Below are 14,416 nucleotides of genomic sequence, written 5' to 3' on the forward strand. Positions count from 1 at the left end.
TTATTTTAGAAGCTTTGGCTTAAATATCGAAATACATGATTTATTGAAAATTTATGAGAATTACGTGATTATTTTATAAGTGACGATTGATTTTTGTTCAGTACTGCTATGGAGAAATTCTGATAAGCTAAGAAGTTCAGGTAAGCGGGGTTCCTATGCTAGACTTTGTATAAAATAAAATGAACTGATGTTATTTTTGGAAAATGTGCATGTTTTGTTAGGCAAAGAACTCTGAAATGACTTCAGTTATTTGTTCTGCATTACTCATGAAATTCTATATAAGAATAAAATATTTTCTAGCATGACTGGTGCAGACATAAGTTTATTTTTGACATTCTGTTATTGAACTGAGAAAAATGAGCAAATATAAAAATTTGATAAATTTTGCATGTGACACGAAGATGTTCCGAATCTGTTTTGGAAAATGTGAAATGATCTGAATATCAGTACTCTGTTTTGTTATGATGTGGCATCTGAAAAACCTTTGGCATGACTTTCTGATTCTGTTCTGACTCTGATTCCGATTCTGATATGGTGATTCTGATTATGTTTTGCTCTGAGATGTGGCCCTGTCACGGGATACAATAGTGACCTCTGGCCCCGTCACGGGAGATAATAGTGACTTCTGGCCCTGTCACGGGATACAATAGTGACCTCTGGCCGTCACGGGATACAATAGTGACCTCTGGCCCTGTCAAGGGATACAATAAGAACCTTTGGCCCGCCACGGGATATAATAGTGGTTTTTTGTTTTGAGTGCAATCGCTTTGTTAACATGGTGATTTTATGTTCTGCTTGACTTTCCGCTAGATGCACAACCCTATCATGGGGGTTAAATATGGTCTCTGTTATGATATGATGCTCTGATATGATATGATAAGATGAAGATGTTCAGTCATATTGTGCCAAATGAGTCTTTGAATATGAAAAGTTGGTTTCTGAATATAAAATGTTTGAAAAGTTGCTCTGATTTTTTGATAATATGTATTTTTGATATTTGCATATTGATACTGAAATGTTTTGTTTCTGCATTCTGAACTCTATAAAAATGCTCATGTTTACACAATAGTATATGTCCTCTGTTTACTGAGTTGTTGATAACTCACTCCTTATCTCCATGATTTATTTAAGATGATTTTGAATAGTTCAGCTACGGATCAGGATTATGGAGCATCGATGAAATAATTATTTAAGTATAGTAGATTACTCATAGAAGATTTCTGAGAATCGGCGGATTTTATTAAGAGATTTTTTGTAGTATTCTGATGACTTTATATTTTTGGAGTCTGTAAATGTATTGAGGAATTGTGAGTTTTAAGTTATAGGGAGTAACTCTTCGATCCCTGCGGGAACGGGGCGTTACACTTCAAGTAGCGTCTAGGTCAACTAGGCTTTTATTATTATCTTTTTAAAATAATTTTTTAAAAGATTTTACAATTTTTCACAGGTATGTGAAAGTACATGTGTCATCTAGTCATCGATAACAGGTATTTTTAACACAATATTAATTGAAATAATGAAAGCTGAAAGTACATATATAGAGAAAAAGCTTGAAAATTATAGATTAGAAGCACCATCTGTCCAAGTGGCAAGCACAAGGGCAATTTGATATTTAATCCTACAGAGAAATGGGAAATAACCGATAACAATTAGTTTTCATCAAAATGTCCAATATATATCCACGTGGCCGATGTCTCCATCACCTGTCCTTGTACAATTTTAGATTGTAAAATAGAACAATTTTAGATTGTAAAGATTAGATGAATGAATATAGCATTATTTCAATGAATGTAAATAAAACCATTAAAGAAGGTCATTTGAAAATCATCATGGGTTTGGTTTTTTATTCTTAACAAAAGTTGCTCTGCGTTTCAGTTAGCTGCATTTTTGTTGAAAAATCATGAAATGGCTTTAATGGAGAAAAAGAAAGGTTATAAGGATCTGACATATAAGAAGTAGTAGATATTAGCAATTAGAATCAAAGTACAACACCCACCTAAGCAACACATAGGTTTAATAAAAACTTAAAACAAACATGAACAAAGCATACAACAAATTTATAAACATTTTGGGTTATACCAGATAACAATACCCATTTCCCAATATATGTTTTATTGAAACTGCTCTTACTCAATTTGTTGGAGGCTTGACCCACACTCCATCCTCATCACAAGGGCAGAAGGTGACCCTAGGGCATTTCACTTTCTTCAAGTGAACCATGGACGGAAACCTTTCCTGCAATTCCTTCCAATCTGTCTTCAAGTCACTCAAGAACTTCAAGCATAGAGTCTCAATCGACTCCAGGGGTTCATTACCTAGTGTTTTGAGCATTCCTCCTTTGATGTAGAGTTTCTTTAGGCTTTTTAATTTAGCTTCTACTAGCCAAGATGGCATCTTTGGCTTAGGAAAACCCTGAAGACTCAATTTCTCCAAGTTTTCAGGTAGGAGCGCAGGAAGCCTGGTTTCTTCAGTTCTTGTCAATCCTTTTGTTCCATGACTGCCTTGCTTTGACTCCCATGCTATTGCCAGAATTCGAAGCTTTCCAAGTCGTTGGAGAACTTCCAAGTCTATTACCGTTGGGAAGTGGTTGCTGTTTGCAATGATAGATAGTTTCCTCAGCTCTGTCAGTTCTTTCAAATCATCAAGGGCACCTAAATTGTTGCTTGGTTCAGCAGTAATGACAAACCCCTTAAAGACTTGGAGTTTTTTAAGAGATGATATCCCCTTCGGCATGCGATCCAGAATATGACAATTAGAAACATCCAAGTATGTGAGGTTATTGAGAAAGGAAACATCCTCTGGAAGTGCCTCCAGATTATGACATTCCTTGACATCTATGATTATCAAATTTTTGAGGCGGCCAATGGAACGTGGAAGCTTGTTAATATTGGAGATCCCTTGAAGGCTAAGTAGCCTTAACTCTTTCATACTCTTCAACCCACTCAAGAAAGCAGCGCTCTCCACTTCAATGTGATAGGCAGGGTCTTTCCACCATCTTCCCAGATAAAGAACTTTGACGCTTCTCATCTTCGATATCCATTCCCCCCCAGAATTGAATCTTTCTTCTTTGTCAACTGCTGCAAATTGAGATCTGGAAAAGGCTCACTAACATTGAATATCGTAGCGATTTTTTCCATGTTCCTCCAATTTTCCGGTCTTTGGTTCTCTGGAGTCGCTTGATACTTAATAATGCAAGCCCTGTTTGACTCCGAGATATTTGCAGTCAGAATTCCGTTGTCATTAAAAGCAAAGAACTTGTTCTCCGCAGAAAGCCTATTCACAGCAGAGCGCACAAGGGGATGCATTCTGTAGTTTTTAACTCTCTCTTTTCCCGGCTCTTCTGCAGGCTCGATTAAGCCCTTTACCCTGAAACTGTCAAGAATTTCATCAACACGTTCCTCTGGTGTTTTTTTTTCAGAACTTAAAGTTTTCAATTTGTCCTCTCCGACCCACCAATTTGTCAAGAGCCTCCTCTTCACCACTTCATTTTCCGAGAGCATAGCGATGCACGACAAAAAGAATTTATTGTCATCACCCATGTCTTTATAAATCGACTCAATTTCCTCGTAAAAGGAGCTATTGGAAAAGCTTTTACAATTGTGTGGGTGGAGTCGTTTATGGAACTCTTCATAGGCCTCGGGCTCCTTTTGTGAACTGCTGTCGACTCCGGAAGGTTTTTGATCTGTCTTCATAACTGGCTTGTGATTTCACGAAGAATTGATTGATAGGAGCTTCGTATCAGGATCAGTTTGTACGGATGATGGGGAATCACCAGGGGCAGTTGTCGAGGCTTTTAACCACGAGGGAGTCAACGGATGGTTTCTTCAGACTCGCCTATTCTAGAGATCTTTCACTACATCTTTCAGTTGATGGAGTTTTTCCCGTACTTTGTCCAAACAAGATGGATGGCGCCCGCCGTTGTTTCTTCCATTGATGTTGTTCTTTGCCTCCCATTGCTCAAGCAAAATACGTCTGCATGTCAGCTTTGAGTGAAGCCATGGTGGGAACTGGGGAAGGCAAAGAGATGACAAATGAAACGGACTGAATGGGAAGGAAGAGAAGGCAAGACTTTTAACGGAAAAATTCGAGCTCGACGACACCCTCTTTTGGTTTTGATCCACCACCCACAAGTACCAACATACACTTCAGAAAAAGGAAAGGAATGGTAGGAAGTGAAGTACAAGAATAATGGCCTAGAGAAGCAACTTCTTTTCTTGAAAAACAAAAGAAGAAGAACATCAAAACCATGAGGAGAGAAAAGTATCCATTCTACGTGTTAATAGAGCAAGAAACAAAGTATCAGTGGGGAGAGCATCTCAGCCAAAGAGCTCCTGTATTTATTCTTAATTGGAGGGTGAAGGAAGAGTTGAAGGACGGGAGAAAAAGAAAAGAAGAGGGAATGAAAAAGGAAAGGATAAAGAATTGGAATGCCTTTATAACTCCATTTTATTCTTGGACGTATCTTGTTTATTAGTGCTCTCTTCTTCTTAATATCACGTTCAGTAAAAGGAAAATGCTATATTGGGGTGGGCAGTGGGTCACTCAAACCTAGCCTGATTGCCCATCTAGCCTAGGGTTCCAAAATATTCACTTTTAGCATTGGAAAATGCTAGTTTGCCTCCTCCTAGTTACTGCTCAACATTACTGATTGACGTGGCATGCCACATCACTATTTATTAAAAACGAATATGGATGGAGAGAAGAGAAACCCTAACCTTATCCGCTCCTCTCCCTTCCTGGCCTCATGATTTGCAACGTTTAATTAATCCTCATATGTTTTGGTATGGGAAAGTTGAGGAGAGTGTTAATGTTGTTAGGATGAGAGAACCGTGAGGTAACATCGGCTATGTGAGGGCGGCATGAAGAGGCTGGAGCACCCTCATAGGTAACTTGGTATGACCCTCGTGATCAATGGTTCTTTTCAGAGTGACCGGCTTAAGAACTTAAACCTTAGAAACGGGTCATCACTAGGCACATCCAGTGATGCATTTCAACGTTGCCATCCATCCCAACCTCATGGTACCTTTCTTTTATGGCCAATTCATTAACCTCAAGCATTCATGCTTTCTTTACATGAACATTTAACTTAATTTTGATAAACATTCATGCAATATAGAACTCAATCATACAATAGTCATCCAACTCTAACATTATGTCATTATGCATTGGGTTCATGAAAAGGGGGCTCTCAAAGATAGGGCTCATACATACATATATACTGTTGAGAATCATGCATTACATATACATATATACTTTTCAAAATAGACTTTCATAATTTACTACAAAGCAATGTGTTGAAGAATATGATTATAGTGACTTACCTCTATCCTTTAGCAATTTAAACTAATTTTTTCATTTCTTCAAACTTTTCAATGAAACCTACAATAATATAAGAAATAATGTAAACTTTCTAAGTCATTATGCATTAGTGTGTTGTGCTTCATGCATGGGTCTCTCGGTTGTCTCTATTCCTTGCCTATTACTATTCCTACTTGGTAGTATGGTGTGCTTGGTTTCATGCTCATACTATACTCAGTTTCTAAGGCTCATACTATACTTGGTTTTGGGCTATTAATGAAGTGACATAGTTGGCTTCATGTTTGCAACATTCTCGGGTCTAGGGCTATTGACATGCTTGGTGTGAGGACTACGCAGAAGTTGACGAAGAAGAGACCTTTTCCACGGGCAAGGTGGAAGATGAGGCAGCGAGGCAAGTAGAGTGCATCTAGTCAAATGGAAGGGCAAGCGAAACTATGTAGAAAGTCTTGCAGACACTATTAAGCACTGGACAACTAAAGAAGGTTTGTCCGACAGCATTTGAAGAAGTGGCGAGCAGCATGTTGTAGAAAGGCTGGCTAACATATCACAGCACCAGGTGATAAAGGACTTTTTAACCTATGCTAGGTAAGCAAGCATTATTGTGGGGCCCCTTCCTCGATAAAGGTCCTAGCGAGGATCCGTAGTACCAAAGGTACCAGTCAATCGACAACATCCAAGATTCGGATCAGGATTAGGTGTGTAATGTTCACATGGAAGTGCATGATTAAGCGAATGATCATTTAAACTGTTTCGAACTAGTAAAGGTTAACTGATAGTTGTACCAGAGTTTAAATCATAAATAGTATCATTCAAAAAACATCCAAATATCCATACGCCATTCCGTTTCCCAAAATAGTAATGCAAGATTGCTTGTCTATTTCATATATTCAAATACAGCAAACCAAACACAATTGGTCGCAGGACTAATGAATACAACTATGAAGAGACAATAAAATTACTAATAACAGACATGCCTCCGTATCTATTGCTCGGCTGGGTTGGTCGATCTTCCTCAAGTAACTCTCTTAGAGCTAACTCTGCTTTAAAGTCTACGGTTTTGACAAACGAAACCATAGGCAGGTTAAATAGCTATGACAAGACTACTAATGAGAGACAATGTATGTACTAATATAATGCACAGTTTCATGTAAAAAGAACTGTGAACACGTGCTGTCACAACCCAGATTTTGTTTTAGGCCCAAGCCCTAGTCATTCAAAACCCTAAACCCAACTCACATAAAAGAAAAAAAAGGGACAATCAAGTGCTAAACTCACCGTTTATCCATGTGAGGATTTTTGGTTGCCACCCCACCCCTCCCTACCTAATGCCCCTTCCCCTTTTCCTCTTGCCGTTGCACGCATTCTCCTATTTTACCTCTCCCAGTGTGCCTTATCTCTTAACTGTTGCTCTCTCCATAACTGCTCTCTCCCTCCCTCCACGTGCCTCACTCCTTCACTGATTCTCTCTTTCCCTCTCTCTTTGCCCCTCTCTCTCCCTCTCTTCAGTTATGCTTAGTTGCTCTTTTTCCTATTGTGCCAACACCGTCCAACTTTGTCGCCTCCATTCTTAGTGCCGTCCAACCCAGAGGCCAGACCGACAAGCCTTCCTCTCACACTCTAACTTAGATTTGCCCTTTTATATTCTTCCTTTCATCACTTAGTTGAGTTGTGGCACATCCCCTGGCTTCTCTCGCTCTAAGCTGTCGTGCACTGCCATGCATGACCAAGCCGGTGAGCTTTTCGTTCGTCCCTCCATCTGTTTGTCTCTTATCCATTGAACCACATCTCTCAATCTCTCTCTCAATCTTGCTGTCCTACCGTCCCCAAATGTTTCTCACTTGCTACATTGTCGCATCATGATGGCCACACCCAACACACACTGTCGTTGCCAAGCCACTACACCACGAGCACATTGATGCCCCCCAACCCTGTTTTGCACCACTAACGCCAGTGAGCCTCTAATGGTTCTATGTTCGTATCTTGTTTTCCTCCCTCTTTTATTTACTCTGTCTCATATGCTCACTCACTCACTCACTCACTCTCTCTCCCTCCGTCGACTTTCCTTTTTCCATACTCACACTCTTCTCTCTATTTGTTCACAAAATTGATGCCAGGAGCCCCACGTCGTCTGCCAAGCCACACCGCCACCATTCTTGCTAACATTGGTAAGTTTTCTACAGTCTCGGTCCGTGCATCTTTGCACTAATCAACTTTGTTCTTGATGGCACCAGTGATGCAAACTCCTATGTCTTTTGTTGTTAAACTGAATCTGGAAAGAATTGGTCACCAATTTCTTTCTTGAATCTTTCCTAGGTCAAGGCGGCTATGTAGCCTAACTTTCGTTCCAAGGGTAGCAATGATTGGAGCACTCTTATTGAAGAGAGAGAAAACTGGTCTTCCCCAACTCCTACATGTGTCGATACATCTCTATGCAAACATCTTTATGGTGAGACATTCCTAATAACAACTTAATCCAAGATGAAACCAACTAATTGAAAGCCGAACTCAAAAGGTCCAATACTATTTCAAACAAATACAAAAATGCACTTAGAATCCTCAACCTAACCACATATACTTTTATGCTCATCACCTTCAACTAGCATTTACTCCAGCAGTAACCAAACTCCTTATTATTCATGACTAAAATCCACCATATCACATCCGGAGTTGAGCCTAATACTAGCTTATCTACCCAATCATACTCTTAACTTAGCTTGATCACTTACTGTACCATCCAATATAAGATATCACTTCCATCAACCCTAGAACCTCATATCGATAATAATCATTTTGAAATCTACAAAATTGACTCCTCTAGAAGTCATAGAAAGAATTTGCTTCATAAAGTCTCCAAATTTATAACTTTCAATTCGATCAAACTTGCATACTAAGTCAGAACTTAGATCATCACACGTTACAATAACTAATTAAAGTCTCCAAATTTATAACTTTCAATTTGATCAAACTTGCATACTAAGTCAGAACTTAGATCATCACACGTTACTATAACTAATTTTTTGAAAGTCCGCAAATTCCAAAACCTAAAATCTCCATGGATTGGAACTATTACCTCAGTTCATGACTTTCGTCTTTGTCATATGATCAAAGGGGGTGAATAGGTATATTGGACTACTTTATTTAACAAGCAATTAATCAATTAGATCACAAAAAATAATCAGCACATATCAATTTTGGTAACGAAATAGAAACTCATTTGAATAACATATTCAAAATCTAAAACCACTACAGGAGTAAGTGACCATGTCAAATCTAGTATAGAAATTGAGTTTGCTACAACTAATTTAGAAACACCTAGAAGAATCTCAACGTAATTAAATCTATCTTGCAACACCATAAGTACCCCGCTTAAATCTCTGCACCCTGACAGCTCCTGACCACTGGTCTTTCTATAGTTTCACCACGAGTACTAACTCTGTGGTGCCCCGTTCCTCGGTAAAGGACCTAGCGAGGACCTGTGATGCCAAGAGTATTAGCCTAGCGGTCAATACCAGGCGTTTCTCTTTTAGATGGAAGTACACGTGTCGGGTTTCAAATGTAAAATAAACTAAGACCTTGTAGTACTAAAAGTTTAAATCACATCATAGAAGCAATTACTGTTATTTCTCATTAATTCCAAAATTAGAAAATACATACAACCCAAATACTTCATTCATCCCCTATTGGATAATAGATCAAATACAAGTGGTTGCCCCTTTGAAAGGACTATGTATAACTCAAAATGATACATGGCTCCTACAACAGAGACCAACCTCCATTCTTAGGGTTTAGGCAAGGTTCTTCCTCAGGCATCATCCCTGGTCCTAACTCTGCATCAAAGTCTATAGCTCCAAGGATGAAACCACATGTAGATTGAGTAACTATGACAAAAACTGTTCACGAGAGATAATGCTCCTGATGATGCAATGAACAAGTCATGTAAATAGTGTAATGACACATATAGGTATGCTTGGCGAGGAATCACCCTCTCTGGCATAGATATATGGCCGTAAACATGGGGATGAATCACCCTCTTGTGACACACACACACACACACACACACACATATATAAACACAGAGAGGAATCACCCTTCGAGGAGTTACTCTCTACCCAATGTATTTTAAAGTATGAATATTATTAAAGGGATGAATCACCCATGCTCCAGTATGTAGAGTTCAAAAATTCATATTGATTTCAAAGGTACAAACGTCATTACACAAATGTTCTCACACAGAGATAACATGTTGCATAGGGTAACGTTTACCCGACCAACCAACTCAAGGACACCAACATGTGATACGCCGAGAAATTTTGCATCCCAACTATTAGGTGTGACCAACACGATACCGCTCCATCCCAATTGTCATGGGAAATTATTATTCCTGTGTGAAGCTTGTGGCAACGTCCCACAGGAATGGTTTGGGAAATTCTCCATCCCGTCCCATGATGATTGACACACGTTAAGGATCTCTCACACATATATAATAGTTTCTCACACAAAAAATATGATTTCTTACACAGAGATATGAGTTCTTACACATTGATAAAAGTTTCTCACACAGAGATAATAATTTCTCATTCAGATATATAATATCTCACACAAAGATAATAGTTTTTCACATAGAGATATGATTTGGCAAAAACATTAAACACATTCAAAGTTTCAAAAAACAGTGAGTAAACATAGTGGTAAAAACTAGATTTATTGATGATGAGAAAGGGATATGTTTACTAAAGGTTATGGTAAACAATAGAATATGAGAAAGTGATAAAAAAAAATAGAATATGCAAGTGCCTCTTACATACAAAATTCACTCCACATTCCTCAATTTTGTCTTAGAAGCTAACCCACCTTTTAACATTGGGATCGCTACTTCGCTACTCGACTTTTTCCTTGTTTCCTCTAAAGAATCCGGCTCCACAAGATCTTATGTGTTTAAGATCTTAAAGTGAGATTTAGTCCCATGTCTAGATCTCTTTTATAGGATGGAGTTGCCATACGTCCTTCTAACATACTTCTGACTTTAAGTATACTTAGATAGGAGTTGTAACAGTTTGCTAGAAATTCAATAGTGAAATTTCTATAGGTTTTAGGAACTCATGAAAACTCTGTAAGTTTTCACGAATCGACCAATCATGTAGGTATTTGTCTGTCAACATAGTCAGTATTACCACTCATTATGGGGCTAAAAATATAATTTTATTTATTTGAGATAGTTAGTAGTGTCAGAATATAATATGGTCTGTGTCATTGGACTCAGATGATTATTTAGAATTTTATGGCGCAATAAATTTATTTTCAATTTTCGAACAAAACATCCAATCAAAAACCCATTTTGGTTATTTTCAGACACTTCTAAATTGAATTTTAATAAACGATTTCCACCATGAGGTTAGTATGTAACACCCCGTATTTTAGTGTATTTTTTTAATTGAAAGATTATTTGTTATTAATTTAAAATTTATTCTCTTGTTTTAAAATTGTTGGATTTTTAGTTGTGTTATTTTTATGATTTTTAGTTTACGAAAATTATTTTTGAAGTGCTTTCTCTAAATTAATTATTTTTATGCGTTTAAATTTCTTCTCAAATTAAATTAACTTGTTATGGGGTTTAATTATTTATTTTCATTTTAATCACTGCGTTTGAATTATTTTATTTTACTTGCTGTGTTAAAATAGTTTCCGTTGGATCCTTTTTATGACCCAAGATATGAGGATTGGACCTCATTTCTTTCCCTACATTTTCTCTTTCCTCTTTTCTTTTTCTTTTTTTTTTCTTCTCCTTCTTTTTCTTTTCTTTTTCTCCTCTCCTCTCCCGCGCGCCGCACGACTCTCCCCCTTTCTCTCTCCGTCCGTTTCTTCTTCCACCCAGCCCCGCCGCCTCGCGCTGCCGTGCGCGACACCGCCCGGCCCACTGTCCTTCCCAGCCACCAGCGACCACCCCCCTGTAATCTCAGCCCCAACCGCGCCGCCGTTAGCTCCCACGCGCATCACCAAGCCGCGGCGCTCCTTGCGCCGCTGCGCCGCCGTCGCGCCACCCCCAGCCACCATCTTCTCACCACATCATCCTCGACCTTCTAGCACCCAATGGACCCAACCCCACCTCCGATCTGTCACCGGTGAAGCCCCACCATCAACATTTCCGTTTTGAGTATTTTTGCACTTCAACCGCCTATTGCGCCGCCACCCACGGCCAACCACCACCACCACTAGCTTCACCGACATCCCTAAGCCCTACCCTATCAATCTCGGGTCTTCGTTTACACCCGTTCAAAAGTGGGTTTTTGAGACCCACGGCCACAGTGCTTTTGGCACTGTTTTGTTGCTGCGTTGCCGCTTCTAGCACCTCCGTGATCTCTCAAAAATCATATTATAGCATTGTAAGTATTTTTCCCAAAGAACTTTTGAGATTTAATGTATTTATGCTCTAATTCATATTTACTGTTAATTTATTGGTGGTGCCGGACTGAGTCCGAGGAGTAAGGAGATTGGTTAGATTAGATGATGGAGTTGTTTGTGTGAGATTGGTTTATGCTATGAAATTTGTTAGCTGTTTCGGGTTTAAATATTGGTGTTTTGAGTTTGACGTTGGTCATGGTGAATATTGATGATTTTTAGGAAGTGACGATATATTTTTGGATTATTGGTTTAATGTATTGGAAATGTTTAGAAGGGTTTGTTGGGGCCTTTTAACATCTAGAAGTGTTGAGATATTTTTTTTCCTGTTGTGGAGTTGTGAACGGAGAGAGAGTAGTGTCGTCCTGATTAAATTGTTAGTAATTGTTTGGGACTGCGAACTGTAGGAATAAGTGTGAGTTATTGGAATTTGAGTTGACATTGGTTTTGATGCTTGTATTGGACAATATTGAGATTGGTATAGAATATTTTGGGTCGAAGTGTGGGCTGTCCGGATTATTATTTGGCTGATTGAGTTTGATTAAACTTACTGAATTATGGTTTAGAATTTGGGTATTAAGTTGTCTAGACCAATTTTGTGTTGTTGGACTTTAATATTTAGTTTATATTATTTTTATGAATAGGTGACGAGACAGATAGAGACCGTATTCAAGTCATAGATAATGCGCTGCAGGAGTCAGGTAAGCGGGATTCCTATGCTAGACCTTACACGAATTATTTGAGACTGAGGTTGATTTTATTAAAACTTTACATATTTTTGTAGTGAAATGAGAACTTGGGAAAAACAAAACCAACCTCGGTCGTTTATTTGCATACTCATGAAATCTGTACGAAAAAGAGAAAAATATGTTCTGACATGCATTGTGTAGACATGAGCTAAATTCTGTCATGTGGTTTCTGAAATATGGAAAAAGAGCGATATTGAGGATATGAAAAGTTGTGCATTTATTTAGAAAGATGTTCTGGCTTTTGTGTTCAGCATGTGTAACTGTCTGATTCTGTTTTGGTACTCTGTATTATTTTGTTATAACATCTGAAAACCTTTGGCATGGTGTACTGGTTTTCGTATCTGACTCTGTCTCTACTTTGCTCTGCTCTGCTCTGTTATGCTCTGCTCTGTTTGGGTTGGTACCAACTTCTCTGTCTCTGAGTGCACCCACTTTGGAAACAAAGTGGTTTTATTGTGGTCTTTCCTGTGTGCACACTCGAGGCTCCGAGAAGAATAAAGGAAAGATTTTACCTCTATCTCTGCCTGGTTTGGCCACCGGGGTTAGCACAACCCTACCACGGGAGTGAAACATGGTCTCTGCTCTGTTTGATGCTCTGTTTTGATCTAATGATGATACTCAGTTTATGTTATGCCAAAGCACTATGAGTTTTACTTGTCTTAAAACCATCGCTCTGTTACTTTTGAAAATATGTTATGTTCTGCATGATAACTCTGGAAAATATTTTGTTCTGCATGCTCTACTTTGTAAATGCTCATGTTTACACGCTAGCATATGATTTCTGCTTACTGAGTTGTTGATAACTCACCCCCTATCTTCATAATATTTTTCAGATGATGTGGAGAGTCCAACTGAGGACCTGGATTAGATTGGTGAGCATGATTAAGCTGAGAGAGGATGTTAGAAGAAGGAATTCTGATGTCTTATGTCTTTTAGATTTAATTATATCTTGGGCTTGGGTTTAGTAAGACTTTTGAAGTTATTAGTTTGGTTTGTTATGACTATCGGGAGATTTTGGACTCCTTAGCTTATTTTGCTGCAGTAATAACTTTGTAGAGTTTCAATGTGGTTATTTAGAGTACTTGAGATTGGGTTTTGCTAATAAAGTTTTGGAGTTTTATTTTAGTTGTGTTGGAAAACATGTTCTTAAGTGTCAGGTAGTAATTCTCCAGGCCAACTGGGTTTGGGGCGTTACATAGTATGTATATTTAGGATTTTATAGTACATTTTATTTTCACTTTTCTAGGAGTGAATAATAATCTAAATAGTAGTACCAAGTGAAGTGTTCTCAAATTCACAATGTGTAATGTCTAAATTAGGTTAGAGAAATTTTGTTCGGACACTTGATAAGGTCGTAGCCACACTTGGCGAATAGTATTGAACACTTGGCAATAAGAAGAACCATGAGATGGAAATGTGAAGGAAATCAAGGTGTGAGATCATGCTACCTAAAGAAAACACTATTCCATCAAATCAACCATTTTGTGCTAAAGCAAAGAGGGTTTTAACCCCAGAGAAATCCTGAATACTTAGAATCCAATTGAAACCCTAAAAGCTTGGTTGAAACTGAAACCCTAGATGGTTTCCCCAAACCCTAGACTTGATTCCAAACCCTAAATGGATCTGATTTCTATCATTATGTTTAATTAGTTGATTAAATCACTTTCACATGCTATTAATCCATCATATTAATGTTATGACATTATTATTCAACTCTTTAAACTATGCAAATTTTTTTGGGTAAAAAAAAAATTAGATTTGAACTTGGTAGCATCTCAAACCCTAGCCAAACTCTCTTTAAACAAAAAAATAAGGCCCATTCGGTTAAGGCCCATTAGACCCACGAATTTGAACCACCTTGGGAAAGCTTGTTGAGGAAGTTTCCTTCCACCCATGGCAGACCAGACTCTGCCCAAGAAAGCCCTCAAATGGTACTTGATGGGAAAGCAAAA

The 14,416-nt window shown here is 38.3% G+C and overlaps 1 protein-coding gene across 2 annotated transcripts; it reads right to left on the reverse strand.

Moving 5' to 3' along the window:
• Positions 1-1,930: 1,930 nt before the first annotated feature.
• LOC121236137 (disease resistance RPP13-like protein 4) lies at positions 1,931-4,361 on the reverse strand. 2 transcript variants are annotated; one of them, XM_041132650.1, is made up of 2 exons: positions 2,164-4,361; positions 1,931-2,097 (listed from the first exon to the last, which is right to left on the reverse strand). In XM_041132650.1, exons 1-2 carry the CDS (start codon positions 3,025-3,027, stop codon positions 2,074-2,076), a joined length of 888 nt encoding a protein of 295 aa, XP_040988584.1. In that variant the 5' UTR covers positions 3,028-4,361; the 3' UTR covers positions 1,931-2,073. The 2 variants fall into 2 exon arrangements, with proteins under 2 accessions (XP_040988584.1, XP_040988585.1); XM_041132651.1 differs by having other exon boundaries at positions 1,931-2,092; positions 2,159-4,361.
• Positions 4,362-14,416: the final 10,055 nt, after the last annotated feature.

The sequence above is a fragment of the Juglans microcarpa x Juglans regia genome, chromosome 6D (genome assembly GCF_004785595.1).
Source record: "Juglans microcarpa x Juglans regia isolate MS1-56 chromosome 6D, Jm3101_v1.0, whole genome shotgun sequence".
Classification (NCBI taxonomy): Eukaryota; Viridiplantae; Streptophyta; class Magnoliopsida; order Fagales; family Juglandaceae; genus Juglans; species Juglans microcarpa x Juglans regia.